The sequence below is a fragment of the Amblyomma mixtum genome, chromosome 5, assembly GCF_055824585.1.
Source record: "Amblyomma mixtum isolate Tamu chromosome 5, ASM5582458v1, whole genome shotgun sequence".
In the NCBI taxonomy this organism is placed as follows: Eukaryota; Metazoa; Arthropoda; class Arachnida; order Ixodida; family Ixodidae; genus Amblyomma; species Amblyomma mixtum.
Window position 1 is genome coordinate 190,226,263 of NC_143016.1, and position 15,974 is coordinate 190,242,236.

Sequence of the window (15,974 nt, forward strand, 5' to 3'; positions counted from 1 at the left end):
CAGCCTGAGTCGCTGCATGCGACGTTACGCCCCATTAACCAACCAACTTAATCACCATGCAGAGCAACAAAACCTAGTAGCTTGAAGACGTTTAGAACTTTCGCTGTCATTTTCAGCTATGTGCAAAGCAACTCTTGGGTGATGACCCCACGAAACGCAAAAACGCAATGAGAAGTAGGCTGCCAGACAACTTGCAGCCCTCATTCACGGCAAGAAAAAACTCCCCAGCGGATTTAAGTTTTTCAGTAGTCGGCTTTGCACATCAGATGCCATTGCTCTTATTCTGCGTGCAACCGTGTCATTTGAGCGTGGAATTAAATTTTTTGCACGTGCTCTGATGAGTGCGCCGACAACTTCCTTAATGGAGTCCATACGTGACTCATTTGGTGCATCTCCAGGTCGACAACTTCGGACAGCACGCCTAGGCTAACGAAGTGCCAAGGAAGTCTTCCACACGATATGGTATTTCACGCAAATCGGCACGCAAAAAAGAGTGTTCAAAACAACTCGCCCTATGGGTAGCCGAGGCACAAGCACTTCATAATTCGGGCCATCAGAGCCAAAGATCCTGTTAACGCGGTCCTGCTTGGTTGCTGACACTGCTCCTACAGAGCCCATGGCACACACGTACCCACCCCGTCAAAAGTATACGGCTGAGGGGGTGTGGTCGCAAGCCCTGCAGCATGCCTTGTTATGTACCTCAGCGATCGCAATCTATCGAAAAAGGAATGGCTTCGCTTCTTCAGTTGTCCCAAGCTTTGCACTGCTAGATATGCAGGGAGCCCCGCTAAACAGCTTAGAAGCCAACACCCAGACTGTATACGTTTGACGGGGCTGTACGTTCCCCTCGGGGTCCGGAAGTGGAATCCCCCACTCGGCCACGACTGCGGATGTCTTTATAACAGTGCAATTGTCTTCTCTTCTCGTACGTATGGCCTGTATGCGAATAAAAAAGTGAGCCCCACTAAACAAGACACGCAGCCGACAGGATTCGAACCTGTGCGGGGAGACCCCAATGGATTTCGAGTCCATCGCCTTAACCACTCGGCCACGACTGCGGATGTCTTTGTAACAGTGCAATTGTCTTCTCTTATCGTACGTATGGCCTGTATGCGAATAAAAAAGTCAGCCCCACTAAACAAGACACGCAGCCGACAGGATTCGAACCTGTGCGGGGAGACCCCAATGGATTTCGAGTCCATCGCCTTAACCACTCGGCCACGACTGCGGATGTCTTTGTAACAGTGCAATTGTCTTCTCTTGTCGTACGTATGGCCTGTATGCGAATAAAAAAGTCAGCCCCACTAAACAAGACACGCAGCCGACAGGATTCGAACCTGTGCGGGGAGACCCCAACGGATTTCGAGTCCATCGCCTTAACCACTCGGCCGCGACTGCGGATGTCTTTGTAACAGTGCAATTGTCTTCTCTCGTCGTACGTATGGCCTGTATGCGAATAAAAAAGTGAGCCCCACTAAACAAGACACGCAGCCGACAGGATTCGATCCTGTGCGGGGAGACCCCAATGGATTTCGAGTCCATCGCCTTAACCACTCGGCCACGACTGCTTTTTTTTTCTTTATTTCCGGTATTCACATGTACATACAAAACAAACCGCAATCACCAACTAAGTTAAAAACGACCGCACACCTTGTGCGGACGTACTTAAAAGTCCTTCATCGACAATAACGGTTCCAAACGTGACAGCCATTCTGGGACACATTCCTGCAACTTTTGCTCCTCAAAAAAGTTTCTGATGCTTTCTCTAAAATACAGTCGTGCAGGTCTTACATCAGGATCAGCGTGCCGAACCGCCATTCTGCATTTCCAAATACTATGCAAGCACATTAACATAATCAAGTCAAAAGGGGTTCCGTCATCACTTTCTATTGGTAAGTAACGAATTCCATAGGCGTCGAGTGGAAACTCTTTTTTGATGGTACGCTGGAGCACATCCCAGAGGAACACAGCATCCCAACACTGCAGGAACACATGCTCAATTGTTTCTTCTTTTCTGCATATTATACAATGTGTACCCCATGGAACAAAAAAACCCCTTTCGACCATCCACGGTTTTACAGTGAGAGTTCCCGTATGGAGTTTAAAAAAGAAGGACTTTACACCAGCTGGGGTTGACATTGCTTTCACGCGCTTTAAAACATTCTTCCCAAGGCCTGCTCTGTAATGAGACCGATATAACGGTACGGGCAGAACCACATCGCAGAGATCTTTATAGAGCTTTTTCCCATTGACTTCGCTCAGATATTCAAGTGAAAACCGTGTTGACAGAAACCTGCACGAAATCACGACTTCACGCAGAAAGCCATGGACGCCGCCAGGCAAACTCCCGACGGGCACAACCATATTAGGCAGTTGCATCCCCAAGCGAAGTTGACAGATAGTACGTAAGAAAGGATGGTTCACATCCCTGAAGAAAAAGAAGCGATTGACCACTTGTCTCAAAAACAAATGCGCCAAACCAAGTCCTCCATTCCGAACTCGCAAAAACAAATTAGTGCGGCTTGTTCTTTCCCAAGATGATGCCCAAATGAAAACGGCGAACACGCGATGAAATTTTTGTATGTTTACCCTTGAGCAATGCAAGACTTGGGGGGTGTACCAAATTTTGCTAACTAAAAAAATGTTGCAAATTGTGGCTTTCGCAAACATCGACCAATTCCACCCATTCCACTTATTTGCTCTATCTCGAAGCTTGTCCACTTCTCTCCTCCAGTACGATTCATTATCCTTGTAACAGTCAAGGGGCACACCCAAGTATTTGACTGGAGTTCTAACGAAGGTCATGTTGCCAAAAGTGGCTGGAGTCGCCGGCCAATCCCCGTGCCAGAATCCCAGGCACTTAGACCAGTTTACAGCGCTACCACTAACAGTACAAAACCCTTTTACACATTGGACAGCATGCGCGACACTCTCAGTGTCGGCGCAGAACATCGCTACATCATCTGCGTAAGCCAAGAGACGGACTTCCGCTTCCTGCAGTTTGAAACCACGTACACAATCACTCTTTATGACACTTAAACAAAGGGGCTCAATGTACAAACAAAACAACAGCGGCGAAAGGGGGCAACCCTGGCGCACCGAGCGCTGGACTTGGATGCGCTCTCCCACCACCTTGTTGATAATTAGCCGCGTTGAGCAATTCCGGTACGCCATGGAAACCCCGTCTCTTATAATTCTACCGACATTTACATAATCTAAAACACTCAACAGAACATCATGAGGCACCCTATCAAACGCTTTCTCCAAATCTATTTGGAGCATTGCTACACGCGTACCCATTGCGTCGCAACACTCGAGTATACTTCGCGCTATGTGTATATTTGTTGAAATCGTCCGGCCTTTAATTCCGCATGTTTGATGCGGCCCCACTAACTTGTGAATAACTGCCTGCAGCCACTTAGCCAATACCTTCATCATTATCTTGTAGTCACAATTCGTGAGGCAAATGGGTCGGTAAGACGTCACTCTGCGCAGTACAACTGGGTCTTCTGACTTCGGTATGAGGACCGTGTGGGAAGACGAGAAAGAAGGGGGTAGTACATTTCTATCGAATGCCTCGTTGTACACGTCCGCCAACACTGGAGAAAGAGCACCTTTTAAACATTTGTAAAAGGCTGAAGTCAGACCATCTGGTCCTGGAGATTTCCCCGGATGCATGCTTTCGATAGCGCTTCGCACTTCTTCGGCTGAAATAGGTGCCTCTATTATGTCTCTCGTTGTGTCGTCTAACCTTGGCATCAATGACAGGAAATCGTTGTTGAAACGATCTATGTCGACTGAAAAATTGGCAAAAAAAGCGCGGTAGTGCTCGTAGAAGGCGCGTTCGATGTCTTCCGCCGTATCGCTAACTTTTCCATCATGTTCAATTTCCGTTATCTGGTTGCGCCGTGCATGCCACTTCTCTGAGCTCAGCGCTCTCTTTGAAGGTGCTTCTCCCGCTATCAGCCTATCAGCCCTTGCTCTGACCAGAGCACCACGGTATCTTTCGACGTCAAACTGCTCTAGTTTGTGCTTTAGCGCTCGAATATCGTCCATGAAAAAGCCGGGCATTCGACACTCTTCGCTTATCAATTTTTCCAGGTTCCTGCGCATCACTTTTTCTTCCTCTCGATTTTCTCTGCATATAGCGCTCGATCGCTCTAGTGCTTTCATCTTGACTGCTTGCTTGAAGTTCTCCCATTTTTCGCTCTTTGTCTTGTTATTCATCACATTCATTTCTTGAAATTGATTAGTTATAGCCGCCATGAACTGTTCGTCGTTGAGTATCTTTGAATTTAATTTCCACAACTGCCACTCGAAACTGTTTTTTCTTTCTTTTGCACTACCTATTACAAAACTGACTAAGCAATGATCACTAAATGAAACAGCACTCACTTGATATTGCCTGCAAAGTGGTATTACATCAAGGCTCACGTAAGCTCTATCTAGCCGAGCGTGACTGGATGCCTGAAAATGGGTATACTGTGCAGCTCTCCCACCGCCAAGACAATCGGCCACATCTTCCAAATTGCAGTCTCTTATTATCTCGCTTAGCAGAGTGGTGCTAGCGTCTTTGTATGGGCGGGTGCTAGTTTTATCATGGGCTGAAAGGACACAGTTAAAATCACCAATAACAATGAGGAGCCTGTCACAGCGAATATATTGCTTCAGCTGCTCAAAAAATTGACGTCTTTCCTCGGCCACAGTTGGCGCGTACAAACAAATGACTCGCCACTTTGAAGAAAACAATGAAACATCGCATATAATAAGGCGACCTGACGGGAAAGTTATTACAGATTCAATTTTTGGACCAAGGCTCTCTCGCACAAATAGCACACACCCAGAAGAAGTACCCACGGCATGGCTCACAACAGCGCAGTATCGCGCTAGGAATCGGTGCACCATGCCTTCGGTTTCCACATCGCCCTCAACCTTTGTCTCCTGCACTGCTACAAAGTCCAAGTCAAAGTCGCTTACCAATCGGTACAATTGACTCTGCTTCCTCCTAGAGGCAAGCCCGCGAACGTTTAGAGTCGTGACACGAATTGACTTATCCATTACAATTTTTTTTTTTCCAAGGCGGAGTAAATACCGGAGGCATGGCGCTTACCTCACAACTGGGCTGTGTTGCTGAGTGCCTTGGCACAAAGAATCCCTCAAGGCGGCAAAGGCGGTGTCTCCGCCTTCTTCCGCTCCACCGAAGTATTCGGGCGAGGACGATAGGGAGGGCGCCGCACAGGAGTCGTCTTGGCTGGTGGTTCATCCGTCCCGACCGCACCAGGGCCCGACACTTTTTCAACTGCATCGTGAGCTCGTTTTCCACTTGAGTTGGCACTGTCCGTATCGGACCCCTGCATTGGCTCCGGTTCGCTGTGAGTCACAGCTGGTACGTTGAGAAGGCTGCTGTCAGCACTGCTGGTCTGCGCTCTCTCACCCCCATCATCTGGGCAATCATGTCGAAGCTCGGCGACGGGTTCGTCTGCGACGACAGCGTGCTTATCTTTTCCGGTGTCCGATGAGCCTTTCTCGGCCGCCGAACTGAGGCTCGCCCTTGCTGCTTCTTCCGAGTCTGCCTCGTCCATGAGGTGATCTGAGGAATCAATTGCATCCACTGGTCCCGCGACGCTGGCGTACGTCTTGGGGCACTGGTCGTCCTCGTAGCCGAAGCGGCGACAACGCCTGCATCGCGGCACCTGGAAATCTCGACGTATGTGCCCAGTGCTCTTACAGCGCAAACAAAGCGGAGCGCGGCCCGACACAACGGAAAGGGTCAACTCTCCGGCTATCTTCAGCTGGTGGGGGATGTCGTCTATCTTGACTCCCGCGTGCAATTTTAGTGCAACTGTGCGTGTCGTCGAACCTTTCTCCGTAACGCCTAGGGCACGCCACTTTTCTCGCGTCACCTCCGTCACCTTCCCATAGGGCGCCAATGCCACACGGACATCATCATCTGTAACTCCGTGCAACAGCCAATGCAGCTTCAAGCGAACCTCCCGGTTATTTGGGTCGATAAGCAAACAACGACAATTTTTTACCTTGACATCGGAGGCAGAAAGTAGCTTCTGGGCAGCATCGGCGCTTGTCAGCGTCACCGCCCACACATGGTTCATCTGGTACGCCCCCAACGCTAAAACGTCGGGGAGCGCACCGAGCTCGGCCAAAGTGTCCCGGTAATCTTCGACACGGTACGGACGGGCCCTTGGGTCACCGTGCATAAAAACGGTGTTGGCGACGATGCGACCGGTAGGCAGATTTGGCAGAATAACTTGATAATCATCAGCACCAGAAGCAAAAAACCTGTTACCGCGGCTGGCTTGCGCCGCAAAAACCGCTCCGTGGGAGCCATCCATCCCGCGACCGCTTCGCTCGAAAGCCGGAAGTGGAATGCTCGGCCACGACTGCGGATGTCTTTGTAACAGTGCAATTGTCTTCTCTTGTCGTACGTATGGCCTGTATGCGAATAAAAAAGTGAGCCCCACTAAACAAGACACGCAGCCGACAGGATTCGAACCTGTGCGGGGAGACCCCAATGGATTTCGAGTCCATCGCCTTAACCACTCGGCCACGACTGCGGATGTCTTTGTAACAGTGAAATTGTCTTCTCTTCTCGTACGTATGGCCTGTATGCGAATAAAAAAGTGAGCCCCACTAAACAAGACACGCAGCCGACAGGATTCGAACCTGTGCGGGGAGACCCCAATGGATTTCGAGTCCATCGCCTTAACCACTCGGCCACGACTGCGGATGTCTTTGTAACAGTGCAATTGTCTTCTCTTGTCGTACGTATGGCCTGTATGCGAATAAAAAAGTGAGCCCCACTAAACAAGACACGCAGCCGACAGGATTCGAACCTGTGCGGGGAGACCCCAATGGATTTCGAGTCCATCGTCTTAACCACTCGGCCACGACTTTTTTTTTTTATTGCCGATTTTGACGTACAAATCAAGAGTTACAAGAAATAAAACATGGCGGCCACACTTCGGCCGACACGACATTAAATTTTTTTGAGCGACATTAATCCATCTAGTACAGTTATCCGTTATCCATTGTGGTGGATCAGGCAGTGCGTTGTACACATTTCTTAAGCGCACAACGCTCTCAATGAAATGTTCGCGAACCGGGCGAACAACCAAGTCCGCGTGTTCGAACTGCATTCGTGTTTTCCACACCGCGTGGAGGCCCAGGACCATAATGAGGTCAAAAGGTATTTCCTCTGAGTTATTCACAGGCAAGAAACGTATGCCGTACGGATCCAGGGGTAACTGTTTTTTTAAAGTTCTTTGGAGTACATCCCAATGAAAGATCGGGTCCCAGCAGTCTAGAAATACGTGTTCTATTGTTTCGGGTTTCTTGCAGAAAAAGCAGTCAGTGTTCCAGGGAATGAAGAGTCCTTTATCGTGAAGCCAGGTCTTAACTGGGAGGGTGTTTGTATGTAACTTGAAAAAGAACGATTTGGCGGAGGGTAGTATAGGCATTTTCTTCACTCTTTTTAGGACGTCCTGTCCTGGGCCACCGCGATGTGGAGAACGGTACAAAGGTACAGGGAGCATGACATCTACAAGGTCTCTGTAGAGTTTTTTCTTTGTAACGGTTGACAGGTACTGCTGGGAAAAACGTACATTCAACAGCCTATACGATAAGACAACTTCATGCAGGTATCCAGTCACCCTTCCGCACATATTTTGAACAGACGAGACTATGAATCCAGGCAGAAGTCTATACAGTCTTACTTGTATAACTGTGCGCAGAAAGATATCATTCTGATCCCGTAAAAAAAACAAAGCGTGCCACAATTTGTCGCAGAAACAAGTGAGCCAGGCCAAGACCTCCTTTCTTTACAGGCAAAAACAAATTCGTTCGACTGGAGCGCTCCCAAGTCGAGGCCGAAATAAAAATAGCAAAAACCCGGTGCATTTTTTGAATGCTCATCCTCGCCGCACACAACACATTCATGACGTACCAGATTTTTGATATCAAAAAAAGGTTGCACACAGTGGCTCTAGAAAACATCGACAGTTGCTTGCCTTGCCACCCGTTCGCCTTTTCTTTAGCCATCAAGGCTTGATCCCTCCAGTATGGTTCAGGGTCGCGATAATTTCCGAGAGGCACACCAAGGTACTGCGTTGGCACCATTGACCAGGTGAGCCGACAAAAGGCTTCTGGTGTGTCCACCCAATCGCCATGCCAGAAGCCATGACTTTTATCCCAGTTTATCTGGGCTCCAGTCGCATCACAAAACTTTTCGACGACATTAGTTGCCTCTCTAATGCTATCTTTGCTGGCGCAGAACACCGCGATGTCATCCGCGTACGCCAGAATTTTGACTTCGGCAGCCTGTAGTCTGTAACCTGTTATGCGCGCATTATGTTCCATCGCGAGACAGAGTGGCTCTAGATAAGCGGCAAACAGCAGTGGTGAAAGGGGGCATCCCTGTCTCACCGACGAGAGCACGCACAAGCTATCAGTGAGCTCACCGTTAACAATAATACGCGTTGTACATTTTTTGTACGCCATCGTGACGCCTTCCGTAATCACACTGCCCACATTCGTGTGTTCAAGTATGCAGAGCAATGCCTTGTGCGAGACACGGTCGAAGGCTTTTGCCAGGTCAAGCTGCATCATCGCGACGTGATCGCCCAGCGCATCGCAACACTCGAGCACGCTTCGAGCCACGTGCACATTCGTCGCGATAGTGCGGCCTTTAATGCCACAAGTCTGGTGTGGTCCAACCAACTTCTTAATTACGCCTTGCAGTCGCTTTGCTAGAACTTTGGTGAATATTTTATAGTCGACGTTAGCAAGAGTTATTGGGCGATATGAGCCTGGCAACAAACGTTTCTGAGCATCAGCACTCTTCGGGATTAGCACGATATGCGAGGTTGTGAAGGACAAGGGTAGTCTTTTCCGGTCATACGCTTCGCTAACAACGTGATAAAGAACTTGGGCAACCTCAGACCGGAAGGTTTTATAGAAAATGGCCCCTAAGCAATCCGGCCCAGGTGCTTTCCCGACTGCCAGCTCATTTATTGCGCATTCTATCTCACTTGGTGTGATTGGTTGTTCTAGCTGTGTCCTTACTTCTTCTTCAAGCTTTGGCATCAACGGAAGGAATTCTTTTTGGAAACAATCTTTAAGGTCCCGTGGATGGCTGAGAATTTCTTTAAAGTGCTCGGCAATCGCTTGCTTAATTTCATTTCTGTTAGACGTGATGTTTTCACCTATAGCTAGTTGGCGGATTTCTTTTTGACATGCGTATCTTTTTTCATCTCAGAGAGCCCGCTTGGTTGGCATTTCTCCCCCCCACAGCTTCTCGGACCTTGATCTCACTACTGCCGCCTTGTACTTCTCCGAATCTATCCGTTCAAGCTCAGTTTTCACTTCCTTTATTCCTCTAACACACAGACCAGGTTCGACATTTTCCATACTAACAAAAAACTGCAGTTGCTGGCGAAGCTTTGTCTCTGCTTCTTTCTGATTGCGTCGAATGACACTACTTCTTTCAATAGCCATTGTTTTTACTTTCTGCTTAAAATCTTCCCAACGAATGGCGTAACTTTCTGGCTCGCTTGCAGTCAAATTTTTCAGTTCTTTCGTTACAGCGTCGACAAAAGCTTCGTCATCCAACAGCTGCGCATTCATTTCCCACAAGTCCCAGCTAAAGATTCGTTTTCTCTGCGTCTTTCCAAAGGTGGCCGTTACCAAGCAGTGATCGCTGTATGCAATGGGTTTCACTTCGTACTCGCTACACAAGGGTATCAATTCGGCAGAGACATATAATCTGTCTAACCTTGCATGGCTGTCTTGCTGGAAGTGTGTAAACTGCGGACGAGTACCGCTGGCGAAAACGCTACCAATGTCTTCAAGGTCATATTCGTGCACAAGTGTATTAAGAAATTCTGCACTCTTGTCACGAACACGCGAATGTTTTGCGCTGTCATCAACATTGCAAACACAGTTAAAATCGCCTAGCAGTATTATCACTTTCTGACAATTTAGGTACGCCTCAAGGCTTTCAAAGAATGCCCGCCGTTCCATGTCAATATTCGGCGCGTATACACAGATGACGCGACACTCCAATTCGCCAAAGATGATATCAGCGATTAAGAGGCGTCCACTGTCACATGAAAATACTGACTGCACGCAGATTCCAAAGTTGTTGCGTATGAATATGGCTCAACCACCTGATCCACCAATCGCGTGAGAAATACACACATCGAAATGAGCACGAAAACTGGACACCATTCGGTCGGTGAGCTCCTGGCTCTCAATTTTTGTCTCTTGGACTCCCACTATATGTAAGTCATTATCTAAGAGAAGGCGACTAAGCTGACATTGTCGTCGACTTGCTCCAAGGCCCCGTACGTTTAACGTCGCTACCCGTAGCGCTCTTTCGATATTAACCGCCATGGCTACACGGTAGAATGGTGCCCATTACAATAGCCCAAGGGTCTGTGCTCATGATACTGTGGCGATAAGCGCTTCGAAGGCCAGGAAAAAAAAATAAAACTCTAACCAACAAAAAAGGACACTCCAAGTAAACTTGGCACCTCTTTCCAAGCCCGAACACGAAAAACGAACCGCTCAGGATGAGGGCCATGGTGTTTACGGAAACCCCTCCCAACCCACCTTAGCTAGACAAACTAAATTTACGGGGGCGGTTTACCCGCCTGCCACGAATCGACCGGAATGGTCGGTCGCGGCTTGAAGGTAGACCTCCGCATACCTGGGGCTTTGGTGGGTGGCTCGTCTCCGCCCCCGCCGTCCTCCTTCGTCCCAACGCTAAGGGTCTTGTGTGGTCGTTTCCCCGCCAGCAGGCTGGCTGAAGCGCTAAGGATGTCCATAACCTCGGATTCTGAGGTGCTGGGAGCCGCTTCATAATCAACTGAGGTTATCAGCTCGGCGCTCGGAGCTGTCGAAGAATCCTGCGAAGGCGGTTGTTGCTGCTCTGCAGTAACCGCTTCGGTTCCGGGTTGCTCCTGCTGCGGCAGTGGAATCGCCGTATTTTCGGCTACCTCCGTTCTTGCACTTGCCACCGATGCTGCATCCTCGATGTCCGCCTCGTCCATGAGCAGGTTTGAGGCGTCGTCGGTGGTTGTCAGTCCTGTTACGCTGGCATACGTCCGCTCGCACTGGCTGCTCTCATGACCAAAGCGTCGGCACGCACTGCACTTAGGGATGCGGCAGTCGCGACGAATGTGGCCCGTGCCACGGCACCGAAGGCAGAGCGGAGCCCTGCCTGGCACGACCACGAGGGCCAACTCTCCGGCGACGCTCAACTGGTGCGGCAGGTCGTCCAGCTTTACGCCCGGCTTCAACTTCAAGGTGACCAGTCTGGTAGTTGAGCCCTTATCTGCTAGGCCATGCACCCGCCACCGCTCTCGGCCGACGTCTGTGACCTTCCCGTACGGCTCGAAGGCAAACCGTACGTCGTCGTCGGGCACGCTGTGCAGCAACCAATGCACTTTCATGCGAACGTCCTGGTTGGCAGGATCAATTACGATACAGCGGCACTTTTTCACCAGCAGCTCACCCATGCCGACAATCTTTTTCACCGCATCTTCGTCCTTGAAAGTCACCGCTATTGGGATCGGGTGAGCGTGGTCGGGCCGGAGAAGGGACGAGGAAGGCGGGAGACGGGGTTACGAAGAGAAAACAAGGAAGGAAGAAGTTTATGCAGGAGTATTTACATTATTTACAACAAGGGTAACTGAGAATGAACTTCAGTGAAAGAGAACGTCTTCAGGAGTCAACAGGAGTGCTCTGGAGTCTCAAAACAACAGCCCGTTAAATAGCGCACGGATTCCCCAGATCCCTGTCTGGGGAAATAGTTCGAAGAATGACGTGTCCAATCAGACGGACCGTTGTGGATACTGTTGATACCGCCCACGGCAGGGCGGCGCTGGGCCATGGGGCTCTCCCGCAGCTCGGTTGATGGGAGAGGATAGAGGCTCAGTAATTAAACACTGCTGTCTTTCACTCAGCACACCACCACTCTGTTCGTTGACCCGAGGGTCGACTCGGCCACGGAACGCCGCCATCGTCGCCGCATCTTCGGCCTTCGGCGGTCTTTGACCTTCGCCGCTGCACCATGGTGCCACGGTCCTGGAAGTTCGCTGCCTTAATCCACTTAGGCAGGAGGGGACCGCGAGCTGCCTTAATCCACCCAGGCAAGAGGGGGGGGGGGGCATCCCAAACCCAACACCGCCCACACATGGCTCATGCGGTAGGCTCCGAGGGCAATCACTTCCGGCAGGAGCGATAACTCGGCGAGCGCGTCGCGAAAATCTTCTGCCCGATACGGGCGGGCCCTAACATCACAGTGTAGAAAAACGGTGTTCAAAACAAAACGCCCTGTTGGCAAACTAGGCAAAACAACTTGGTAATCATTGTCTGAAGCAATATTCCTGTTACCGCGGCCCTGCTGGGCCGCTGAAGCCGCTCCTACGGAGCCCATGACACACACGTCCGTCACGCTCGGTGGCCGGAAATGGAATCACTCGGCCACGACTGCTTTTTTTTTTCTTTATTGCCAGGCTCACAACAACAATACAGATCATAAACAAAACAATGATAAAAGTGCCGCCAGTCCTTTGGCCGACACGTGTGGTTTAAAATTGTTTCATAGTAACCAAATCGTCAAGTACATTCAGCCAATCCGGTGGATTAGATTGGGCTTGGTATACATCTCTGATATACGCCACGGTCTCAATGAAGTTTTCTCCGACTGGACGTGTATTGACGTCTGCGTGCCGTACCTGCATTCTGGTCTTCCATAAACTATGGAGGGCAAGGAGCATTATCATATCATACGGTACTTCTTTGTTGTCGACAGGTAGAAATCGGATGCCATAGGGATCTATTGGGAGTTCCTTTTTTATCGTTCTTTGAAGAACATCCCAATGAAATATTGGGTCCCAACAGTCTATGAAAACATGTTCAATTGTCTCTGGTTTCTTGCACAGAAGACAATTCGTTGTCCACGGGACAAATATTCCTTTTTTCTCAAGCCAAGTTTTCACTGGAAGTGTCACAGTATGTAATTTGAGGAAAAAGGATTTCGCGGCTGCTTTAACTGGCATCCGCCTTACTCTTTTTAAAACGTCGCTTCCAGGACCTCCATAGTACACAGAACGGTACACAGGCACAGGTAACATGATATCAAGGAGGTCTGCATAGAGTTGACGTCTTGAAACGGAAGAAAGATATTCCATCGAAAATCGGACACTCAACATTCTAAACGCACATACCGTCTCGCGTAGGTAGCCAGTGATTGCTGTACCTGCTTCTGTGCAGGATGATACAATGAACTGGGGTAGCATTTTACGCATCCTCACTTGCAAAACAGTTCGCAAAAACGGGTCATGCTGGTCTCGAAGATATAGAAACCGCGATACTATCTGGCGTAGAAACAAATGAACGAGACCCAAGCCTCCGCTTCTGAGAGGTCGAAACAAATTTGTGCGGCTCATTCTTTCCCAAGTAGAAGTCCAAATAAAAACAGCAAAAACACGATGAACTTTCTGGATATTGACACGTGACACAGACAAAACATTCATGATATACCATATTTTGGAAACTAGAAAAACGTTACAGATACTAGCTCGCGAAAACATGGATAAATCTCTGCCCTGCCATCCTTCCGCTTTTTCACGTACTCGATTTGTTTCTTCTGTCCAGTACCGCTTAGTGTCTCGGTAACAGCACAGTGGTACACCGAGGTACTTTGTAGGCAATAGCGACCACTTCATCAGAGCGAAGTATTCCGGCCTGTTGTCCCAGTGCCCGTGCCAAAAGCCTGAACTTTTTTCCCAGTTAATTTGGCACCCAGTCTGTTTGCAGTATTTCCCTACAATAGTAACAACTTCACGTATACTATCTTTATCTGAACAGAAAACAGCGATGTCATCCGCATAGGCTAGGACCTTAACATGAGCGTCCTGAAGCTTAAAACCAACCACCCTATCACTTTGAAGTAGAGCTAAACACATCGGTTCAAGGTACAGCCCAAATAGCAGCGGTGATAGCGGGCAACCTTGTCTCACCGATGAGTGCACATTCACGCTCTCGGTAAGATTGCCATTTACGATGACACGCGTCGTACAAGATGTGTATGACATCTTAACGCCATCCAGTATCACTCGGCCCACATTGGTGTGCTCAAGGACGCAAAACAAAACTGCGTGCGACACTCGATCAAAAGCCTCTGCCAGATCGAGTTGCAGCATAGCAACACGACCTTCAAAAGCATCGCAACACTCCAGAACACTGCGGGCAACATGAATGTTAGTATTTATCGTGCGGCCTTTGATGCCACAAGTTTGGTGCGGGCCTATCAAAAGAGTAATCACTTTCTGTAGTCTGTTTGCTAGTACCTTGGTGAATATTTTGTAGTCTACGTTGGTGAGGCTAATTGGGCGATAAGACCCCACCAACAGGCGTTGTTCAGGATCATCAGTTTTAGGAATTAGAGTAATGTGCGAAGTGCCAAAGGACAGCGGCACTCTTTGCTTATCATACGCTTCTGATATTACACAATGTAAAAGAAGGGCCAGTGATGCTCTAAAGGCTTTGTAAAAACCTGCAGTTAACCCGTCCGGTCCAGGTGCTTTTCCGGACTGTAAGCCTGCAATGGCGCTTTCAATCTCGCTGACTGTAATCGGTTCTTCAAGTCGTGCTTTTGTCTCCTCATCAAGCATTGGCATAAGCGGTAAAAAGTCAGCTTCAAACTCTCCTTCAACGTTTCTTTCCTGTCCTAACAACTCACTAAAATATTCAACAAATGCTTGCTGTATGGTTCTGCTGTCTGTAGTCACCCCATCCTGATATCGTATCTGTTTGATTTCTTTTTGAGAAGCATATCTTTTTTCGTCAGATAGGGCGCGTTTCGTGAGCGTTTCCCCCGCCCATAGCTTTTGAGCTCGAGCTCTTATCACTGCCGCTTTATACTTATCTGTGTCGATCTGTTGTAAGCAGTTTTTCACAGCTCTTATTTCGTTCATATGTCTTCCTGGCTGACCACTTTCACTACTCGAGAGAAATTCAAGTCGCTCGTGAAGTTGTTTTTTTTTCCATGTTTTGATTACACCTATTTATGCAGCTTCTTTCAATTGCTTTCATCTTTACACGTTGCTTGAATTCGTCCCACTCGGCTGCAGCATTTGCCGAATTAGCTTCAATAACATTTTTTATTTCCTTATCAACGTATTTAATGAATTCGTCATCTTCGAGAAGCTTTTCATTGAACTTCCATAGATTCCAATTGAATCTTTGTTTTTCGGCTTTGTTCCTATCATTACAATTACTAGGCAATGGTCACTAAATTGAACTGGTATGACCTCATATTTCGTACACAGCGGCAAAAACTCGACTGAAACATATATTCTGTCAAGTCTGGCATGACTTTCATTCTGAAAATGCGTAAACAGTGGCCGCGTACCATCTGTGAGAGCTGCTCCCACATCTTCTAAATTGCATTCTTGTACGATCTGGTTGAGCAAGGAGGCACTCTTGTCCCTAATAGGCGGATTTTTAACGCGGTCAGCAGTACGACAGACACAGTTGAAGTCTCCGAATAGTATTACACTCTTGTCACATGAAATGTACTGCACAAGGCTATCAAAAAAGGCTACACGATCAGCTTCAACGTTCGGTGCATACACACACACTGCTCTCCAGTTGGATAGCAAAAAGGAAAAATCTACAACCAGGAAACGACCACTTTCACAAGCAACAACAGATTCAGCGGAAACTGCTAAATCATTTCGAATAAAAAGAACACACCCTCCCGATGTGCCAACAGCATGGCTGACACAAACATGGTAACGCGATAGGAAGGGAGCCACCATACGATCCGTTTGTTCCACGCTTTCGACTTTAGTCTCTTGCACGGCTACTATGTCTAGTTCTTTTTCTAAAAGCAGCCTATTAAGCTGGTATTGTCTCTTTTTTGCTCCCAACCCTCTTACGTTTAAAGT

At 48.5% G+C, this 15,974-nt stretch overlaps 2 protein-coding genes and 6 non-coding genes across 8 annotated transcripts; all 8 read right to left on the reverse strand.

Moving 5' to 3' along the window:
- Nucleotides 1–976: 976 nt before the first annotated feature.
- On the reverse strand, nucleotides 977–1,058 carry TRNAS-CGA (transfer RNA serine (anticodon CGA)). The gene has a single exon. It is a non-coding gene; the product is annotated as a tRNA-Ser (tRNA).
- An 88-nt stretch (nucleotides 1,059–1,146) lies between these two features.
- Nucleotides 1,147–1,228, reverse strand: TRNAS-CGA (transfer RNA serine (anticodon CGA)). Its single transcript has one exon. It is a non-coding gene; the product is annotated as a tRNA-Ser (tRNA).
- An 88-nt stretch (nucleotides 1,229–1,316) lies between these two features.
- TRNAS-CGA (transfer RNA serine (anticodon CGA)) lies at nucleotides 1,317–1,398 on the reverse strand. Its single transcript has one exon. It is a non-coding gene; the product is annotated as a tRNA-Ser (tRNA).
- Nucleotides 1,399–1,486: 88 nt separating this feature from the next.
- TRNAS-CGA (transfer RNA serine (anticodon CGA)) lies at nucleotides 1,487–1,568 on the reverse strand. Its single transcript has one exon. It is a non-coding gene; the product is annotated as a tRNA-Ser (tRNA).
- Nucleotides 1,569–5,131: 3,563 nt separating this feature from the next.
- On the reverse strand, nucleotides 5,132–6,366 carry LOC149345209 (uncharacterized). Its single transcript, XM_089542736.1, has one exon. The coding sequence runs from the start codon at nucleotides 6,348–6,350 to the stop codon at nucleotides 5,157–5,159; it is 1,194 nt and encodes a 397-aa protein (XP_089398862.1). The 5' UTR covers nucleotides 6,351–6,366; the 3' UTR covers nucleotides 5,132–5,156.
- Nucleotides 6,367–6,490: 124 nt separating this feature from the next.
- On the reverse strand, nucleotides 6,491–6,572 carry TRNAS-CGA (transfer RNA serine (anticodon CGA)). The gene has a single exon. It is a non-coding gene; the product is annotated as a tRNA-Ser (tRNA).
- Nucleotides 6,573–6,660: 88 nt separating this feature from the next.
- On the reverse strand, nucleotides 6,661–6,742 carry TRNAS-CGA (transfer RNA serine (anticodon CGA)). Its single transcript has one exon. It is a non-coding gene; the product is annotated as a tRNA-Ser (tRNA).
- A 5,866-nt stretch (nucleotides 6,743–12,608) lies between these two features.
- On the reverse strand, nucleotides 12,609–13,830 carry LOC149345212 (uncharacterized). The gene has a single exon (XM_089542737.1). The coding sequence runs from the start codon at nucleotides 13,746–13,748 to the stop codon at nucleotides 12,609–12,611; it is 1,140 nt and encodes a 379-aa protein (XP_089398863.1). The 5' UTR covers nucleotides 13,749–13,830.
- Nucleotides 13,831–15,974: the final 2,144 nt, after the last annotated feature.